The 21583-nt window shown below is 34.4% G+C and overlaps 2 protein-coding genes across 3 annotated transcripts; both read right to left on the bottom strand.

The window, feature by feature from the left end:
* Nucleotides 1-7057: 7057 nt before the first annotated feature.
* On the bottom strand, nt 7058-11560 carry LOC110764479 (nuclear transcription factor Y subunit C-5-like). The gene is made up of 7 exons (XM_088249784.1): nt 11390-11560; nt 11148-11250; nt 10619-10689; nt 9485-9673; nt 9121-9210; nt 7686-7773; nt 7058-7446 (listed from the first exon to the last, which is right to left on the bottom strand). The coding sequence occupies exons 1-7, from the start codon at nt 11510-11512 to the stop codon at nt 7439-7441; spliced, it is 672 nt and encodes a 223-aa protein (XP_088105910.1). The 5' UTR covers nt 11513-11560; the 3' UTR covers nt 7058-7438.
* A 4923-nt stretch (nt 11561-16483) lies between these two features.
* LOC110746045 (zinc finger CCCH domain-containing protein 14-like) lies at nt 16484-18037 on the bottom strand. Of its 2 annotated transcripts, none has more exons than XM_021946241.2 (2): nt 17101-18037; nt 16484-16983 (listed from the first exon to the last, which is right to left on the bottom strand). In XM_021946241.2, the coding sequence occupies exons 1-2, from the start codon at nt 17752-17754 to the stop codon at nt 16705-16707; spliced, it is 933 nt and encodes a 310-aa protein (XP_021801933.1). In that variant the 5' UTR covers nt 17755-18037; the 3' UTR covers nt 16484-16704. The 2 variants fall into 2 exon arrangements, with proteins under 2 accessions (XP_021801933.1, XP_021801932.1); XM_021946240.2 differs by having other exon boundaries at nt 16484-16986; nt 17101-18035.
* Nucleotides 18038-21583: the final 3546 nt, after the last annotated feature.

Genomic DNA, 21583 nt, shown 5'->3' with positions numbered 1-21583 from the left:
GTTTAATTATGGACATGGGCTTTGGGCCGGGCCGGGATCAATGATTTTATTAAATGGGCCCGCACGGCACGGCCCGATAAATTAAATGGACCGGCCCAGCACGGCACGAAAATATTAAAAGCACGAGTTTAAATGGGACGGGCCGGCCCGGCCCAACACGGCCCGTTTGACACCTCTACCCCACCCCAAAGTCCAAGATTTTTAAACTTTTATTTATTTATTGTATAGACACGTACCCATTTCGCAATTAGCCACATCTTCATTTCAAGTGGAGTTCCTCCTCTTCCTTCAGGGGGTAATCATTATTCTTAAAAATAAGGTTATGTTTTGCCAATGACGCCAAATCATATTCAAAGATGTGCTCATCCCCTGGTTCTATTGCTAAGTTTTGGTGTTCATTTTCATAGATTGTATTGCGAACTCTTTTCTTTTTACATTTGGTCATTTCTTTTCATAAACCAAACGAGGCCTAAATGCATTTAGTATTTTTGTTTTGATCTATTGTGGTTATACCATTCTTAAAGAATGGTGTGTATAACAATCCCCCAAGAAAATTCAATCCTAAAATAGGACAGGAACCTACTGGTGATACTAAAATAAATGGTACATAAATTGATGTCCTTCAATCCTAATTGGTGTGTTAATTATATAATGTGTCAGCTATACTTCTGTATTAGTGAATTGGGCTACCTTTGTTGGTCTATTTGTTTTATTAATTGCTTCTGTAGATCCTAGTAACCTTTTTCTTTTTGTATTGGTTTATTGTAACATTCTATACAATATGCTGTATGTACTATATTAATATTTAACTGAGTTTACTTAAGACAATATTGAGTATTTTAAAATTATGCTCTTCTCCTAGTAGTATACAACGAAATTCTTTTGCCAATAGGGTTTAGTTCAGTAAAAAATGACCTTGACTTGTACACTAATAGTCTCATGTTCGAACCCCCATGACATCATTATAGTGTATGTGTGAGAAACCTAAGGTGTCAAATGAGCAGAGACGACACAACACGGCACGAGTGCAGCCCATTTAAATGGGGCACGACACGACCCAAATACAATAATTGGCTGGCCGTGCTAGGCACAACATGAAAGCATGAGCTGTACCAGAATTAGAAAATTAAGCCCAATGAACCAGATTAGCCCACAACCTGACATGGGCTATGCTTGGCCCAAGCCCACTTCAAACCCAATACGGCTCACTGAACTTCTTTATTTTATTTTTTTTTGTGTCAAAGCCCACTTTACATAAACCATCTCTTAGCCTCCTTCCCCTCTCGATAACTATATATATGGACTTTGATTTGGTGGCTTCTTCTTCTAACAAATCATAAATTTCCATATTAAATAAATACTACAATAAATCCTCAATTTTTAGTCTCATATTAAATCCTCAATAAATAAATAAATACTAAAAATAAATCCTCAAATTGTAATCCCATATTACATATAAGAAAGGTATGAACATATCACAATTTTTGTTTTTGTTTTTTTTAATAAAGTTATTATGCTAACATGAGTTTAAAAAATAAAAATAAATTCAAGTTAAATGGGCCAAACAAGGGCTCGACACGAGTATGGCCCGTTTTAATATGGACTTGAACTTTGAGCCGGGCCGGAATTAATAGTTTTTATAAAATGGGGCAGCACGAGCATGGCGCGGCCCAATTAGTTAAATGAGCCGGTTCAGCCCATTTTGACACCTCTATGTCCACAAAATTTGATGAAGTACCAAAACCGGATTCTTAAGGACATGAACCTTTTTTTTAAATAATGACCATTCCCTTCCATCAAAAGCAACCTCTTTTTTGTAGTAATAATTGGACCAGTACAGCAAAAAATTTGCAATTTAAATCTGTAATTTAAAATTTAGATTCCCATGTAGGGTTACAGTTATGCTGATGTCGATAGAATTATTAGATGAACATTTTATGTAATCTTAGCACTTTGTCCTGTCCATAACTATGTAGAGCATGTAGTTTGTAAGCATGTTGAGAAGAATACATGTACATCTGCGTGCTTACAAACTGCAGTGGGATGTAGTCCTTGCTCAGAATATGTACTGAGATAAATAAAAACGCTTATCCCAAAAGTGATTCCTAAGACAGTATTCCTAAACACAAACCAAGGTTAGTAGCAACAAACTGCAAAGAAGGGAATATCAGGTCAGTAGCAAGGTAAATATACCTCGAGTAACCACAAAACATAAATATGAAAATGAAACGATTCATCACATACAAAATAAAATGTTGAAAAAAAGAACTGTATATGCCTTGAGATCCGATGGTCTTGAATCTGCATTAGAACATAAGTCTCAATATAGAGATGAAAGGGAAAGGGAGGAGCTGCTGGAAATCATTGGAATGGGCGGGCTTGGGAAGAAAATATCAACAAGAAAACTTTCCTAGTGATTTTCTTTCATCCCAAACAGCCCATTCCTACAATTCCCAGTAGCTCCAATCTCCCTATCCCTCCTCTCAGTCTCCTTCTTCTTCTTTGTTTTTGCTCATATAGTGCACATCCTCACCCCTTTATATACACCAATAGACTACCTCCCCACCTACCAAGCCTAGTCTCTAGAACAATCTATTTTGCAATGTGGTCCTTATATTTCTTACTATTTATCCTTTACGTACTTGGAGCATCTACAATCATATTCCTTATTTTTTATTTAAAATTTAGCTAAAAACACATAAAAGCTATTTGTGCTCTTTATAAAATTTGAACTCTAATCATATTCTCTAGCTTAAGGAGTCATAAATAATTTTGAATTTTTCTCTCCAAATATGTACACGGAGCATCTCCAAGGGAGATGTCAAATACCAAACATCAAATTTAAATTTGATGGCTGATGTGGCAATTTGACATCTTACACGACTTTACACTCCACCCGATATGTCAAATTAAATTATTATTTTATTACATTTTAGTTTTGATTTATTTTTAATTAAAAAGAAAAGAAAAGAAAAAATAATAAAATATTCATTTGACATCTTGCTTTTGGGATGTCAAAAATAGCATCTCAACCTCCAGCCTTCATTTCACATCAATTTTGACACATCGGTTGGAGTGATGTGAGATGTTATTTCTAGCCATTAAATATTATTGTGTCACTTTTGACACATCAGTTGGAGATGCTCTAATATGTCAAATTAAAATGTGACTTTTCGTAAAAAAAACCTTAATTATTTCTAGCAACTGAGTGTGAAAAGGAGTTGGAAAGGCATCTTTAAAGTCATTTTGTTTTTTCTTGAACGTGAGCGTGGTGCATACGCAAACTAAAACGACCTGTAGTAAAAAGTTAACCAGTCAGTCGCATGCGCAGGGAATCATCTTTTTCAAAGGTAACATACGACATCAAATATTCCCACTTAGAGCGAATCATATGCCCACTTCGTTTCAGTGTTTGTTTGTTTTGCCTTTTCCTATATTATTAATTCAATAGTTTTCGCTTAGCCGTTAATGCAATAATGCAAATTTGTTTTCTCTTTCATGGATATCCTTTGGGCCTAAACAGTGAGTTATCTTAATCTCTGTTTTTGTAATTTTAAATAGTTTAAATTATCGATTGTACGAAGAAAAAAATATACTTTTCTTTTTAATATTGAAAGATATTCCAAATTCAAATTCCCTCACCACTATTGATAAAGAAAACTTCTTAAAGTTTCCAAAACTATGTATTATTTACTACATTTTGTGTCAAGCTTGTTGGTTTATATATAATTTTTAATGGAACTATTGTATAAAATTGATTGAAATCCAATATTTAAAGAAAATAAAATTGATGTCAACAGGGTCTAACCCAGTGAAAAAGGACCTTGATTTACAAACTAGTGGTCTCAAGTTCGAACCCCCCCATGACACAATGGTAGTGTGTGTGTGAGAAATTATCGCTTGTACTCAAAAAAGAATGAAAAAAAACAAACAATTGCATTGGTTGTAGAGATGTGGGCTGGATTTAGCCCAAAATGATAAAATGGGGTTTATAATGGGGGGATTCAGCCTACCCCAGATGGAGACTATACCCGCCATGCTCCAGTATGGGATCGGTTTTGGCCCAAGCTCAAGCCTGTGTTGGTGGCGAATATATTCAAGGAGAGTATATCAAAAAACTAGAATCTAGAAACGAAAAAGGCAGCCTTATGAATAAAAAGACAAACAAAGATCATCATAAGCTTCGTGCAACAGAGAAAAGAAACAAATGAACTTGAAAGCCAGAACAAGTGCAAGCTCATTGGCACTGATACCATCTTAACTATATGAGAAAAAGGAGAAACAAGAGAAGGAAGACATAGAGACTTTTCTATTAGAATGATTCGATTCAATTACACATTGATGTGATACTGGTATTTATACCTAAACTAGTAAGATTACAATGGAGTATTCTCTCATGACCAGCTCGAATTTTATGTTATTACTAGAGATTAGTTTCTGTTGAGAACCGCTTAATCCAAAGGAAAACTTGAAAAAACCATAATTTGGAAACTTTTACACGTTGACCCTCCAGGAAAAAGAGCCTGCCACTTCATCCTGTTTCGCTTGTTTTCGATCACTGCAAGACAAACAAAAAATTTGGTTGATCAATCAACTTTCAATTTATATGACAAAATCGTTTTGACCTATAATATATTGAAATAAACCGTGTTTTCTTATGTAAAGGGGAAGTTATTTAATTTCTAAAATTATTAAGTTCTTTGAAGTGCTAATAGGTGCATGCTTGCATTCAACACAATCTCTTAGCTTATTTTTTAGGCCGATAAGGTTAGGGAAAAACAATTAGTCTTAGTTAATGTGCCAAAAATAACGAATATAACTGTCAAACTATTCCAACATTAGATACTTGAATGCTTATGTAGTGTTAGCTAGACTGGTGATTAAGTACTAGTAGTGGTTGAAAGTCTGGAGATAAAATAGTAATATTAATTAGCAATGGAAGTTGCACTTACAGTGGTCTCATTGCGTTTCAATTCTTCATCTTCTTCCTCTTCTTCTTCTTGAAAACCCTAGCTTCTTTTCTCTGTTATGATGCTATTAGCCTAAATATGCAGGGTACACGGAGTTTGGTACCTTATATAGGGAATAAGAACATTGTAGGTAGTAAATGATATACAAAATCAAGAGTGGCCAGATACAAAGCTCGACTTATGGCTCAGGAGTTTAGCCAAGAACAGGGGTTCGATTTTGGGGAGACTTTTAGTCCAGTAGTTCGACATACAACAGTGAGGTTGATTCTAAGTCTTGATGCTATGAACCAATGGAAATTAAGGAAAAATGATGTCAAGAATGCCTTTTTTGCATGGAGATCTTGAAGAGTAAGTTTTCGCGAAGCAGCCACCAAGTTTTGAAGATCCTATTCATACACATCTTGTTTGCAAACTTCAGAACTCTCCTATTGTTTGAAACAAGCTCCAAGGGCATGGAATGCCAAATTCACAGGTTAGTTACCTACTCTAGGATTTAAATCATCCCATTCTTATCCAAGCCTCTTTGTGAAACATGTTGAGAATGTGTTATTATATGTTGATGACATAATATTTACTGGATCCAGTGATCAATTGGTTCAAAGTGTTATTACTGAATTGAGTGCAGTCTTTGTAATGAAGGATATATGGGAAGACTCGCATACTTTCTAGGCCTGCAGATATCTTATGGCTCATCAGGAGACATATTTGTGAAACCAAACTAAATATGCTAAAGATCTGTTGAATAAAGCAGGAATGAGCACCCTCAATCTTAAGAGAGGCTGGTGAACCTTTGTCTGATCCCACCATGCTTAGAAGCATAGTGGGAGCATTGTTGTACATGGCCACTCCCACTAATGTTCATTACCTTTTTGTCAAATGTATTCTCATATGTGTACATTAGAGTATGGCACCAGTTTTACAAATGGTCTTTGGCAGCTTAGTGCCTACAGTGATGCAGACTAGGTAGGAGACATGAACAATAGAAGGTCTACAACTGGATTTGTGGTATTTTTGGGAAGCAATCCAATTTCATGGCATTCAAAAAAGCAGGGGTCAGTTTCTAGAAGTTCAACAGAAGCTGAATACAGGGCCTTGCCCAATACAACAGCTAATATTTCATGGATTCGTAAGGTCTTACTGGATTTACAGAGATTTATCTTCCTAGCCCACTTGTTATGTACTGTGATAACTTGTCACGCTCTGGCTTTAAGCTCAAATCTTGTTCATCACTCAAGAATCAAGCATATGGATATTGATTTCCACTTTGTGAGGATAAAGGTGCAAACAAAAGACTTGCTTGTGCAGTACATTCCTGCAGAAAGAACAACTAGCTGATGTGTTTTTCTCCTCAAATTGGAACCGAAACCAGAACTTACATACGGTCTGATTCAGTTTGATTTTATAAAAATAAAGTGTCTAGAAGAATTAAACCAAACCGGACCTATGCCATTCTGGTTTAGTTCGGCCCGGTTTCTAGTTTGGAAAGATACGAATATAAATACGTGAAGAAGAGAGAAATAGGATATATAGAAGAAATAAGTACAATTGATAAAATAAGAGAGAAAGAGGTAGAATAGATAAAATAAGAGAGAAAGAGGTGAAGATATAAATAGGAAGAGAAATAGAAAGAAATAGGTTGAAAGTAGAGAAAGGCAGAAGCGCAAGAACGGGTATGCTTCATTGAAAAGAAAAAGAAATTGTGCTAGAGTATTTTAGTTGGGTATAAATTGATACTAAAGCATTTGGGTATTAATTGGACTAAGATATTTATATATTTTATACCATTTTCGATCCAAAGTGGTTCGATTTGGTTTCTGAGCTTAGGTTGACTTTCTTAGTCAACATGGATTGTTTTAGATTTTTTTTTTATACTCAGTTCACCAATTCACCAGTTCAAATGCCCACTCCTAACTTGCACAGTCCAATTTTTCGGCAACATAGTCTTCACCTTCGACTGAGGAACTTGGCTGGGTAGGGAAAATGATAACTATTAAATTAGTTAAAGAGTACAGTTAGAAGGTAGTTAGTCAGTCAGGTTCAGCTCGCGGGCTTTTGGTTAAGTTGGTTAAAGTGAGCTTAGCTGGATTAGTTAGACTGTTTAGCTTGATCATTAAGAAAACTCAATACAGAAACTTCAATACAGTCTTTCTAAGCTTCAATTCTACTTTTCAAATCTTCATCTTCTTCCTCTTCTTCTTCTTGAAATCCCTTGCTTCTTTTCTCTCTTATCATAAATATCCAGATAAAGCTCAAGGAAATTTAACCAGAAGCCGCAGTATATATATCACGTCCAAAATTCTCACTGAAACAATAAACTGAAAGAAAAAAAAAACCGAAAAGGCAACTGAGACGCAGAAGGGATTTTCATTGAACATCCCGTGGCTTGGAAAGGCCCCCAACCTCCATGCTTTATACTGTTCTTCGAAATCTTCAATCTCCACCATATGGAATTCAACACCTTCACTTCATCACTTTGCTGCACCCCGTCATACAATAACAAACTCAACTCGTAAATCTAGGAATTAAATTAAAATAAAATTTCCTATCCAGGTGATCTATGAGAACAGCTCTAATTCCGCTAGCAGAAATGGAATTTAATCATTCATCATCTGCATTGTTTATAATAATATTCAGAAGAAAAATAAATAAATTCATCGTGGTTACTTTGCATATATATAAGATGGAGGAGAAAGAGAAGAAAGTGCAATTTGTCACCTTCAAAATAGTCACGATGAAGTTCAGCGGAGGACATTGATGGGTCAATCATGTATTGCTGAAGCACTTGATTCATTTCGCCCAAACCCTAATCAATAAAATCAGTCAAAAAATCTATATACAAACAAAAACTTGATGGGACAACAAATGAGATTTTGACACTTGTTAAATTCCAACAAAAAAGTTAAAGGAATTCAAAAGAAAAACATTTAAAGAAATTTGACAAGTATCAAAACTCCATTTGTTTTAAGGAGGAGCTCTTCCTCAATTTTAAGGAGACAAGTTTTGTCCTTTAGTTTTTAGGGGCTCTTAGATTTAGGTCCAAAACGATTAGCTATCATTGGGTGTAGTCCTCGAGTTTTTGGTTTTAGATGTAGGTCTTTTGACATTTGTTACTTTTTTTGTGTGTCGACATTTGTTACTTTTTTTGTGTGTCGATTTTACCTTTTAAGGTAAATAAGGAAAACACATTGAAAATCTAAATTTAATTCATTATTTCTTTGAAATTGAATTCCAAATTTTGAATTTTGAATTTTTTTTCCTAGATAATATTCCTAATATATAGATAAAATACAATTTAATCAATAAAAAGTAAAGACTCACATATTATACCAATCGATTAGACAAGCACTCACATTAAATTATGTACCTGACATACAGGTAAATAATGTTAATATATATAGGTATATATGTACTTGCCTTACAGGTAAGTGTTTTTTTCTTGAGTTTTCTTAAGCAGTTTTTTCTGGAGGTTCATATTTATATACATACGTACATGTCTTCCATGTAATAGTGTTTTTTTTTTTTCCAAAGAAATTTTGTATGGAGTTTTATCTCAGTTGAGTTTAAAGATCCATACCAAGATATTATATGAGTTCAATTAGCTGGGCTAGAGGGTATAACTACATAGACTAGAGGTAATTTATGTATTTAATTACCTGGACCAGAGGTAATTTATGGGTTTAATTACCTGCATACTGCATACAAAGTGTATGCATAGGTACCTTACCTATTGTTAAGGTATGAAGTTTTTATGAACTCTTATTACAAATTTTGATGTCGGTATACCCTGGGAAAATTTCAGAATTCGATAAATAAATTTGCAATTAAATTCAAATCAAATATGATAATTAATATTCTACAAATCAATAACTTACCAGTTTTAGGAATTCATAATTTACCTTATTTATATTTTAGGTGCATAACTGGAACAAAAAATAACAAAAATAACAAAAAGTAAATATCAATAAATTGAAATAGGCATATAATCTTATGTGGCGCAAAAGTCAAAGGACTTGGATCAACAACAATTTCTGCGAGGATTGCACCCAAAATCTCTCCTCATAATTGGACTTATGCCAAATTTTCTATAGTTTTTATATACAAACCCACACAAGGCGAGAGGATGTTGTAATCATGTTTCTTAAACACTCACCCCACCGAGCTGGTTTGTCTCAAGAACACGCAATGCTCCAGTAGTAGAACCAGAATCAACATTTCGAGAAATTTTTCCAATCTCCTCTTCCTGAGAAATAATTATAATTTTCATATTGCCTTTCCAAGTTTAATCATATACACATACTAAATATGATTGAATTATATATCCTTTTATTTATGAGAAAAGGAGGACGATGAAGAGTCAAATATAGTCATAGATGTGGGATAAGTGCTCTACCATTAAAATTATAAGCCCAAAAATATACTCGTTATATATGTTCTTGGACAAGTTTTACTTAATAAAGGTGTTATGCGTGCGAACTAAGAAAATAATAGACAAGCAAATATTTAAGAAGAAACACCTTATGGCAATGAGTATGGTCGAATAAAAAGTGAAGAAGGTCATCCTGCATAATTGCCCTGGCAGTGTCACAATGCTGCAACGTACGCCTCTTGCTTCTTTCAGTGTGTAGCCATGAACGAAGTGTGAGCTCCATAATGAAAAGCTCACATGCTTTCGAAAACAAAACTGGAGTCTCCGAGCTCACCATCTGCAAAGCAAATTAACACACTCTCAAGTTAACATTTTTTAAACATTACTCTCTAATTAAAAGTTAAAAATATGGGTTATTTACTCAAATGGTCCTCAAACTTATACCCGAGTTTCATTTTGGTTCATCAACTAAATTATTCGTTCAAATCGTCCACCAACTCTTTATTAATCGATGAATTGGTCCTATCGTTAAATTTTCTGTTAAATTTAGTCATGTGAGCAGCACATGCTACATTTGTGGGGGGTAAATAAGACTTTTGATAACTTCTGAAATTAAATATATGGTTGAAAATTAATACAAAATTTTCTTTATTTTTAAAATTAATTAAAAACTATAAAAGAATAAAACAACAACAACAAAAAGTAACCCAAAAAAAAAACAACAAAAAAAACAAAAAAACCAGCCCACCGAACCTCTCTCCCATTCTCTTTCTCACTTTGTCCCTCTCTTCCTCTCTCTCCCCTCAGCCTTCAGTTTCCTAAATAGAGAGAGAGAGAGAGAGAGGGGATGCGGATGCTCCTACAGGGGTCTAGGTTTGTTTTAAGAGAGAAAGGGGGAAGAGAGAGATAGAGGGAGAGAAGAGGAGGAGGGGACAGAGAGGGTGGGGTGCGGGGAGGAGAATATGGGATGCTGGGGCGATGGTTATCGGGCTAGGGGCTGTGAGGTGGGAGAGGGAGAGAAGTTTTTTTCTTTTGATTTTTAGTTTTTAATTTATTTAGTATTTTATTTAATTGAAATGTCTTACCCCTATATTTGACATCAACATTGACAGAATGTAACGGTTTGACCAATTCCCCGACTAAGAGTTGGTGGACCAAATTTAGTTAAAAGACCAAAATGCAACTCGGGTATAAATTTGAGGACCATTTGAGTAAATAACCCTATAAATAAATAAGTTATAAAAAGGGTTTTGCATATCAATCGATGAATGTGCAGATCTACCTTGACTTGTCCATCAGATTTCATGACTCTTTTGACCCTGGCAAGAGGGAGTTCGTGATGTGGTTTTGCCACTGTATCATGCATTATAAAGGAGTACGTATCAACTTATACTATATAGAAATTTAAAGAACAGCTTCCAATGGCCACTATATATGAGTAGCCCTTTCGTAATGTAGGTCCTGATCAAAAGCTTCTGTAATGATTTTTACTTCTTAAAGAAACAAAAGATTTGGAACATCTAAATTTTTTTTTAAAAACTCAAAAAATTCAAAAAAAATGATGGCTAACAACTACTAATGTGTGCTAGCGCTAACGGTGTCTTCCAATAATAATAGAAAAAATTAAAACAAGTACACTTTGACATAAATAAACAGAAATCATATGTAATGCTTTTAATTCCAAAGTACAATAAAAGTACAGTTTGGTTCCTATACCTTTTTTTTTTTTTACTTTTGTGTGGTTTTTGTTTTTATTTTGGGGCACTAGCTTAGAAGAAAAATCAAAATTTGGACCAAGAGCAAAAACAAACCTGTTGTGTTTTGAATTTCGAACAGCTGCTGATTCCAGAATATCTCTATCTCTTCCTTCTGAAGTTCCGTAAAACTGGATTGCTTAGCCTCCTGATCAGCCTCCTACTTAATTATTAGCAAGAAAAAAAAAACCAGAAGAAAGAAAATAACACACGATATCTAGCATAAGAAACTGGAAGGAAAATGATTTATTTGAATGCAATCTCTAGTCTAACAGAAAATGGATGGCAATTAGCTTCACCTCTCTGCTAGACGGATGAGAGTAGTAATTGGGTAGCTCGAAAGAGCCCGTCGACATGAAACCGTGCATTTCTGGAGAAGTGTTTGAAGAGGGTGTGATATTGATAGAATGGTTCACATCCATAAGCACTGGCCTCAATTGTGTAGCTAGCTCGTTTCTGGTTTCAAAGGCTTCAAGTGTTTCTAGTTCTATCACCTGATTTTCATGTGAGACTTTAAATAAAGAGACATTAAACAGTGTTCAGAAGTGGGAAAGCAACATTTTTAATTTGCTTTTACTTTATTTATCTGGTTATTTGTCTTTAAGTTAGAAGAATCCATGAGCAATTAAGTTTTCTGTCAAAAAGGAGTCACGATGTAATCTGAAACTAGATATTGCTAATCAGGATAGTGTTTGTAATTAAAAGAGAATCCAATGAATACAGTCGTTTTGTGCGTTTGTAGCCCATTGTTTTCTGGTTATTATCAACTGTTGAACTTTATTTTAGACAAAATCCAATAATTCATATAGAAATGAATTTTTATTTTCAAAATCTAGAATTTTAGTTCAAGGAAAAAGTGCTACTTACTTCCCAACCGGTATGTCAATGTCATTAAGGGTAAATTTGTCATGGTATCCCTATTTTACTGACGTGGCAAGTCCAATAAATTATGGTCTCACAATAAGTATGTACATGTGATCTTATACAATTTAGGGCTTGTCCAATATAGGTCCCTCCAATTTCTATTTCCTAGACATGTACCCATCATTCTATAAATCTATGTGTAAAACCCAATTTCAAACTTAAATTACCAGTAGGATATAAGAGGTCATAATATTCTATATTTTAACATTGTTGCCATCAAACTTCATATTTTATTTATAATTTATTCCAAGCATTTCATAACTGCCATAATTGTAATTAAAACTCCCTATTAATAGCATATCAATCACCCCATTTCTTTTGGTTGCCATTCCCTCTAACATATCTCCCCCTAAAAATTGCAAACCAAAAATAAAATATGTAAATTACATATCCAATAATGTACATATGAAAAATATAAATATAAATATATTCATATAAAAATATAGGTATATTATTTACCAAAAAAAATTAAAAAAAGTTAGGTTAGTTACTTTGCAATTGAAATTTCCATACATTTTTCATAAATTAAAAATAGGTACACAATAATTTATAAAAAAAAATAGGTACACAATAATTTATAAAAAAAAATAGGTACATTGTATAATTGAAATTTATGCAGATTTTTTATAAATTAAAAATAGGTACATTATTTAGAAGAAAAAAAATAAGTTCATTATAGGTAAATTGTTTTACTAGGTATACATTATTAGAGAGAAAAAAAAAGGTTCATTTAAAAAAATTCATAAAACAAAAAATAAATAGATTATCAAATTATTTTTCATAAAACAAGTAATAGGTACATTATTTAGAGAAAAAAATAGATACAAAATTTAGCGAAAAAATAGGTTCATTATACTAGGTAAATTGTTTTACCATGTATATTATTAGAGAAAAAAAAACAGGTACATTATTTGGAGAGAAAAATAGGTTCATTTTAAAAAAATTGTTTTCATAAACCAAACAATAAAAATATGATCAAATTATTTTTCATAAAACAAGTAATATGTCCTTTATTTAGAGAAAAAAGGGTACATTATTTAGAGAAAAAATAGGTTCATTTTATTTAAAAAAATGTTTTTCACAAAACAAACAATAAATAGATTATCAAATTATTTTTCAACATAATTAGAATGTACACTATTGTTCATAAAACTATAATAAAATAGATTACTAGTTGTATAATTCATAAAAGGAAAACAACATAATTTTTTTATTAAATAAACCAAAACGTTAATCACCTATTGATTACTAATACGTTAATGTTGAATTTAATATTTAATTTCAAATAAGTTTCTAAATTAATTCCAACATCCATTACAACAATTTGGATATCTTTCCAAATTCAACGTGTGTCATTAGTTACATCCCCCATAACACATTAACTTATAAACATGGGTAGTTTTGGAATTCAAAAAATACAATAAATAATATTTTAAGTTATATTAGATAACTTGCTTAATTGGATCCTAGTTATCGGGTATTATTTTAAAAAATTGGGTATTTTAGATAGAAAAATAAAAGGAAGGGTTGTAGGTGATTTAAAATGAATTTTATGGGTCTATACTCAATTTACTATATGAAGGAATTTATACGAATATGATTAGAATCAACATTCACAATCATATCCAGTGTTTTAGCCAAAGACTTTGGAATCATATCCCCCTCTTCAGAGCCTTGTGACTCTTTAAAGACTCCTGACTTGTCTTCTTCAATTATTTTCTTAACCATTGCTCATCTTCTCATGTCTTCTATCAATCTTGTGTTGAACCCTTGTTCATCTATATTTCTATCACTTTCTTGTTCCTATTTTTATAATAATTGTAATTGTACCTTAGATATGTAGGATTTCTAGGAGTACTATATATAGGGGATTTAACCACTATTGTGTACTTGAACACCATCCAATTCCTACACATTCATACCCATAGCCGAAATACCTTTAGGAGAACAAGAAGAGAGCTCACACAACCTTGGCGTTCTATTTGAAGAATTTGGTGCCTTCCATGTCTTCATCAATTATCATGTTTCTCAATCAATCATTCATGAACTAATTTCTTTTTACTAGGGCTACAATGTAGCCTAGCTATGAATACTTAAATTCTTTGATATTGTTAATTCTATTTATCTATGCATGTTGAGTGCTTGTTACCATTCTTAATGCTTTCAATTAATCGGCCACTAATTGCATGATTGCAAGAATTAGGTTGAGACCGGAAGGAAATGCCTAATAAATAGCTTCTTGTACCAGGTACCATAAATTACATAGCCGACTCAGAAGATTAGGTTATGGTTTGTGTAGTCTTTAATATTTTCCATAAAACTTAATGGGTTGTTAACCATCTAAATCCATAACTATAAGGTTGATGGTAAAGAATACAATTAATATAACTCAGAAGTGAGTATTAGTGAAGTAAGAGAAAATTACTATATCAACTTGTTAGCAAACTTAGGATTAACAATCTAGAAGGATTTGGGTGGGATTAGCTATAGGTGAAATCGGTGTCATAGTGCTTTATTATCCCTATTTTCATATGTTACATTGTTTACTTACTCTTAATTTACTTTCTTAGTTATATTTTTGTCATCATAATCATTTTATTATTTGATTCAAATATAATTAGACATAAATCACCCTTGTACTTAATAAATTAACTTGATCCTTATTGGAATAATACTCTACTTATTACTATATTAATTTGAGTGATCTTGTCCTCTTATAATTATTCACATAAAATTTTAGTACCGTTGCCGGAGATTGGCTTAGTCTGTTAATATTAGTACGATTTATTTTCTAGTTGTACTTTGGATATTTAATAAATCGTAATAATATTAACATACTAGCTCGATCCCCAAAATTTGATGTGAATAATTGCAAAAGGTCAATATTGCTCAAATTAATATAGTAGTACGTATAGTATCGTTTCAACGGGGATTAAGTTAATCTATTAAGTATTAGAGTGATTTATGACTAATTATATTCGAATTAAACAATAAAAGGATTATGATGTCAAAAATATAAGTAAACAAGTAAATTAAGAGTAAGTAAACAATGTAACAGATGAAAGTAAGGATAATAAAGCACTAGGACACCGATTTCACCTAGCTAATCCCACCCAAATCATTCTAGCTTGTTAATTCTAATTTTCCTAACATGTTGATAGTCATTTTCCCTTACCTCATCAATACTCTCTTCCGAGTTATATTAGTTTTATTTTTTACCGTCAACCCACTCTATTCCTAGTTATGGATTTAGATGATTAAGAACTCATTAAGATTTATGGAAAATATTAAAGACTACACAAAACATAACCTAATCTTCTAATTAAGTCGACTATGTAATTTACGGTACTTGTTAAAAGAAGCTATTTATCAGGCATCCCCTTACGGTTTGAACCTAATTCTTCCAATCATGCAATTAGTGGATAATTAATTGAAAGTATTAATAATTGTAACAAGCACTCAACATGCATAGATAAATAGAATTAACAATATCAAAGAATTTAAATATTCATAGCTAAGCTACATCGTAGCCTTAGTAAAAAGAAATTAGTTCCTGAATGACTTATTGAGAAACATGATGATTGATGAAGACATGGAAGACACCAAATTCTTCAAGTACAACGTCAAGGTTGTGCGAGCTCTCTTCTTGTTCTCCTCAATGTACGTATTTAGGCTATGGGTATGAATGTGTAGGAATTGGATGGTGTTCGGCTATATACAATAGTAGCCAAATCCCCCTATGTATAGTACTCCTATAAATCCTACCTATCTAAGGTTTAATTACAATTATTTTGAAAATAGGATTCCTACTAATCTAGGGTCTTCTTGATTTCTCTTTGTTTGACTTGGTAAGACTTGAAATACCTTGAACTAGGAAATTTGACAACACTCCTTGTGATGAAAGGAATGATTTGGTTTCTTTCCAATTAATCTTCAATCTTCTTCTTCTTGCTCCTTTTTAGTTCAATTTATCCTATTTCCACAAATTCTTCACAATTCTCACAAAACATATTAAAACAAACAATTTAATCCAAGGATAACAACAGTCAAAATCTACATGGTGTTTGTGAAATTCAATCAAACTCAATTAAATTCAATTAAACTCCTTCTTACAATGAATTCATGTGGCAAGCGCTATACAAAAGATTGTTTGATATTTTATCAATATTTTGTTATTAGTTGATATTTCATCAGGAATTTGTTTAGATTTGATTGATATATTTTGTTAGATAATATTATCAAGACCTGTATGCGTAAATTGATACCGACATGTACCATCAATCATCACTCCCCTAACTACACATGAGATGCATGGATAGAGAGAGATGTAGGCGTCCACATTTTCTGACTTGGATTGAAAGTTGCGTAAACTTGGTGTATACATATAATATATCATCATCATCATTTGGATGATTAGAAACCCGAGTATTAATGTATATATAGATAATAATCAAATTAAGAAATTAAAATACGAGCAATAAATCAGTAATTGACATTTCTCCCTCTCAGCACCCCGTTACAAAAATTCACATTTTCCTTATTCTTACTAATTTACGTTGGATTTAGAACATTTTTAGTTCTCAGATCTTTAAACGCCATGGTCTATGTACAAAAAAAAAAAAAAAAAAAAAAAAGAAAAAAAAAAGAGGCCAATTTAAACAAAACCCAGTCCCACGTATATATCCATCCATTAATCAAAACGAGTCTCTGCTGCCACGGCCAGTTGCAGCCTCTCCTGCTCAGTCAGCGAGTGACGGAAGTGGCAGCGGTGACCGTACGGACACTTTCCGCCAGCTGCAACCATCCGGCAGAGCTGAGTCTTGTAGCGCGGGTGCCTCATCACCGGACGGAGCTCCCTAACGCCGTGAGCAAACTGGCAGTTCTCTCCGTACGGACACGTGCCAGTCTCCTCCCACTTGTTGCACAGCTCCGTCTTCACCATCCCCTGATTGAACACCTTCACTTGGCTCTGCTGCACCCGCACCCACAGTAACAGAACCCGCCCATAAACATAAATTTATGAGACAAAATAAAATAAAATAATAAAATTCCACGTAATAATTCAATTTATTAATTAATTACTCACAGTGGCCGAGCCAGAAACGAGTTGACTAGGGACACGTGGCCGAGTCGAGGAGCGGACGGAAATGCTCTTGGGGAGCGCAACCCGGTCTACGACGTCGAACCGGTTTCGCTCGATGACGCTCGTGGGACTGATATCCGAGGCCTCGTCGGAAACGACGCAGTCGCGAGGACCGAGAGATCCGAATCCGAGCCGCCGAAAGTCGTCGAGAAACGACGTCGTGGAAGGACTCTGATACGCGGACGATGAGGAGGATGAGAGAAGGAAGCTCTGGAAGGCGGCCTGCGACGAGAGGAGCTTGACGAGGTCGGCGTTTGCGGACCGGAGATGGGAGTTCTCCCGGCGGAGAGAGTCGAGTTCGTCGGCGAGGTCGCGGAGGTGAGCGCTGCAGAGATCGTAGCGGTCGCGGAGCTCCTGGGACTCGAGGATAAGCTGAGCCTGGTTGAGGCGCTGCGAAGTAGCATTGTGATTATGGTGGTGGTCGTCGGAGTTGGAATCGGAATCGGAGAAGGAGGAGCGAGTGGAGGGCGTGAGGGAGAGAGAGCTCGGGAGTGTGAATTTTGGCGGGAAAATCGAGCGGTACATGGAGGCGAAATCGGAGCCGAAATCTCGGGTCGACGAATCAGGTGAGGTTGGAAAGGCGGCGTTGGTCTCCATATAATAATATTATTATAATACCGAATGCTATAGAAATGAAGGAAACTGAGAGTTGAAACTGGAAGAGGCGCATCAAAACAGTTAAAGGCCATAACAGAATATATATGTTAGTGTTGAGCGTTAGTTGTGCAGTTAGGGAGAAAGAGAGAGAGAGAGAGAGAGAAGGCGTAGGGTTGTTGGTGGTGTTGCAGCAGTTGGTGGAAGAAGGGAATGTTTTGGCGTGGTGTTGAAGTATGTGTGTGTGAGAGGTGCAGAAGAAGATGGAATGGAAATTATCAATGGAAGGTGCGGGTGGATTAAGACATTCGTTCGTTGATATAAGTTCTATTTTCTAAGTAAGCTTTTTTTATTTTCTTTTTCCTTTTTTAATAATAATGATAATTGTATTCTTGATGGTTTGCTTCTTTATCACAACTTTAACTAACTCCCTCTCTCTCTCTCTCTCTCTCTGGTATGGCCCCTCCTTTTGGTAATTGTGTCTCTTTAGCTTCTTCTGTAACCAACACCTTGGGTCTCACTCACTAACACAAAACAAAAGGCATTCTTATTTTATTCATTTAATTTTTGGTTTTTTTTAATCGTACGTACTATGTTTTCCTTTTCTTCTAAAATATCAAAACATAGTAGTGATTTTCAAATGTAAACTTTTACTGATGATCAAGGGGAAATTATTCGTACATAAACACTTGGATTTAATATTGAAATTAAGTAAAGAACATCTCATCCTTGTGAACCTACTCATTAGTTTAAAATAGTGAAATGTGTAGCACCATGGCTCACACACAATCCCACTAAGTACAGACCTTACAAAATGATTATACATAACATCGAGATAGATAACATATAATCAATTATAGCTATTAATTATGCACGATATATTACTTTTCTCAGTGTATTATATTGCTTCGCATCTTAGTGAATCTCATAAGTGTGGATTACTGGTAACAAATCATAAGTCCTAAAATGTACCAAGATAAGCAACAACATGCTAGAGTCTGTAATACTCAAACATCTATATATATCTGAAGGTTCGACTTCTCAAAACGTGTTAAGTATAATTGTGGGAGCAAATAATCGTACACCAATAATAAGACGCGACGTGTACGACAAAGCAATCAAATGGACAAAATTGCCCTTAGCAAAGGGCGAGAGAAGATAAGAAGCATCCAATCAAGCATTAAATGATGACAGTTGAAATTATTGCCCCAAAGCTGGCAGAGGTCGCTTCCTCTGGCAGATTAAGGCTCCACCTGAGCCCAAGTTGCCCATGTAAGCCTCACAAAGACCTTCTGATAGGCAAAGGCCCATGGACAAGCTAGTCCAATACGGGTCCAGATGCCTGCCTGATCTAAGCCTAGATTAGATAAGGCTTAGGGGATAAGCCCAACATGACTTATCCTTAGGCAACATACCACTAAAAGATCAACCCAAATCTTGGGTAGATCCTCTTTAATTGCAGTAGCAGTAATTAAGGAGATTACGCACCACTACTTTGGGTAAAAATCTCATACGTCCCAAGTCAAATGGCTAATTGATTGGACATGCACATCAAGGAGTCATGGCATCCACCACTTAGTTTTAACAGACGTAGCCTCCAACGGTGGTAAATAAGCCACCAATGGGCCAAATTTAAACCCAACTCCATTTGTGGGAGAAGGTAATTGTTCCTTGAACTAAGAAACTCTAACTCTTTCTCTGTTTAACAATGCTAACTTAGGCATAGGAGGCCCTTTGTCTCACACCACACCAGTGTGTTTGAGGACCTACGATTGTCTATCTTTTCTTAGTTTTCAAGGAACAAGAGTTCTTTCTCAAGGCTGATGAATTCATTCCTCACAATAATAGTGCACTATCTGAAGGGACTTAAGCCTACAACCAACTTCCAAAACTTGCCAAAAACTTGTAAATCACTTGAAGTATCTAAGTCATAAGCCCACTTTGTATAACTTTTCAAGACATAGATCATATAGTGCATAGTTGTGATACATAAGCATACAAACGGCAGCAGATGTGTAACCATAAGTTCGTAAGCACATAACTAAGATTTCAACCAAAAATTTGTGTAAGCAAATAAAATTTATATTTCATTTAATATAGATAGGGAGCATTTTTGCTCACCACTTTAAAATGATGCACGACAATCACAATTTTTCCTAAATTTGTGATTTGATCGTGTTTTTACTATTTGGCTTTGAAAACACACAAATAAACAAATATCCTCATTATTGTCATTTGTTTAAGAGTCTCATTAATATTTTAAACCATAACAAAAATTAAAGACAAACAAATAAAACACCATGTATAACAATCACGATTGGCTTAGGTTTATAGAATAGAAACTGCAACATAATGTGTATTTTCATGTTACTCTTATATTGGTGTTTTTAGACTTACGTAATAGAAACTGCAATATAGTCTGTATTTTTATGTTACCCTTATATTGACATTTTTTAGGTTTATATATATATATATATATATATATATATATATATATATATATATATATATAAAGCAAAAGGCAGAGAATGGTGAAACATTCAAAATACCAGAAAATGTCATTGGTTAATGCAAACATTAAGAATTGAAATTATTAATTAAATGAGGATGATATGGTAAATTGATAATTTTTCATATTAAAAAAATTAAAATTAAAAGAAAAATCAGATACTGGATCCTATTTTTACAAAACACAACTACCCATTATATTTTTAAAAAACCGTCATCTTTACTTCATAATAGACGACCCTTTTTAAAACAAACCGTCATCTTTAGATATAATAGACGACCCTTTTTTTAAAAAAAACCGTCATCTTTACTTCATAATAGACGAACCTATTTTTTAAAAAAACTGTCATCTTTAGATTAGAGGTGTCAAACGGGACGAGCCGGCCCAGCACGGCACGAGCCCAGCCCGTTTAAATGAGGCACGGCACGGTACGAGCACGAATACTAATGGGCCGTGCTCGGCACGACACGAAAACTGGGGTCGGGCCGGGATCAAAAAATAGGTCCAATGGACCGGGCCGGCCCATGGCCCGACATGGGCCGGGCTTGGCCCGAGCCCGCTTCAAGCACGGCACAAGCCTAGGCACGAGCCCAAGCACGGCCCATTTAGCATTTTTTTCTTCTCAAAAAGTCAAAATGCAATAATTTGACATCTAATGTCATTGTTTATATGTTTTTTTTTTATTTATAAAAAAATCATAACCATATATTTGATGTCTTTCATTTTAGGGAAATTACTTGAGTCCTTAGTTAATTAAACATATCAACTACAAATTAATTAAACAACATTGGACTTGATATCTAATCAATACATATGACATATACGCTTCTCTTATAATCAAAGCAAAACATTTCTTCACATATAAAATAATAAGTTGTTTAAAGATAAAAAGTTCAAGTGGACTTTGTGGAGTTGGACACTTTTTGCCCTCCGCCCTTCATATTGTTTGGATGTTTGATTGATTAATGTTTTCAAATAGTTTATAATTTCTTGCCTCTAATTATATTTTTAATGTTTATAATTTGAATTATCTAGTGGAAAAAAAAAATCAAGCGAAAAAAATTCAAATTAAATGGGTTGGTTCTTGGGCCCGAGTATGGCACGAGCACGGGCACGGCACGAGCACGGGCACGGCACGAGCCCGGCCCGGCCCGTTTAAATATGGACATGGGCTTTGGGCCGGGCCGGGATCAATGATTTTATTAAATGGGCCGGCACGGCACGGCCCGATAAATTAAATGGGCCGGCCCGGCACGGCACGAAAATGTTAAAAGCACGAGTTTAAATGGGACGGGCTGGCCCGGCACGGCCCGTTTGACACCT

This window comes from Prunus avium, chromosome 3, assembly GCF_965620075.1.
Source record: "Prunus avium chromosome 3, drPruAviu1.hap1.1, whole genome shotgun sequence".
In the NCBI taxonomy this organism is placed as follows: domain Eukaryota; kingdom Viridiplantae; phylum Streptophyta; class Magnoliopsida; order Rosales; family Rosaceae; genus Prunus; species Prunus avium.
This window is presented reverse-complemented; position numbering and strand designations above follow the sequence as displayed.

What these genes read in the sequence shown, in the direction of transcription:
- LOC110746045 (XM_021946240.2), bottom strand. Translation starts at nt 17,754, where the DNA reads ATGGAGACCAACGCCGCCTTTCCAACCTCACCTGATTCGTCGACCCGA. An exon ending in TCGTTTCTGGCTCGGCCACT is followed by an intron (nt 16,987 to 17,100) that starts GTGAGTAATTAA and finishes GTGCGGGTGCAG; the next exon opens with CAGAGCCAAGTGAAGGTGTT.
- LOC110764479 (XM_088249784.1), bottom strand. Translation starts at nt 11,512, where the DNA reads ATGGATGTGAACCATTCTATCAATATCACACCCTCTTCAAACACTTCT. An exon ending in ACCATACTCATTGCCATAAG is followed by an intron (nt 9,211 to 9,484) that starts GTGTTTCTTCTT and finishes ATTATTTCTCAG; the next exon opens with GAAGAGGAGATTGGAAAAAT. An exon ending in AGACAAACCAGCTCGGTGGG is followed by an intron (nt 7,774 to 9,120) that starts GTGAGTGTTTAA and finishes TTTATTGATTAG; the next exon opens with GGTTTGGGCGAAATGAATCA.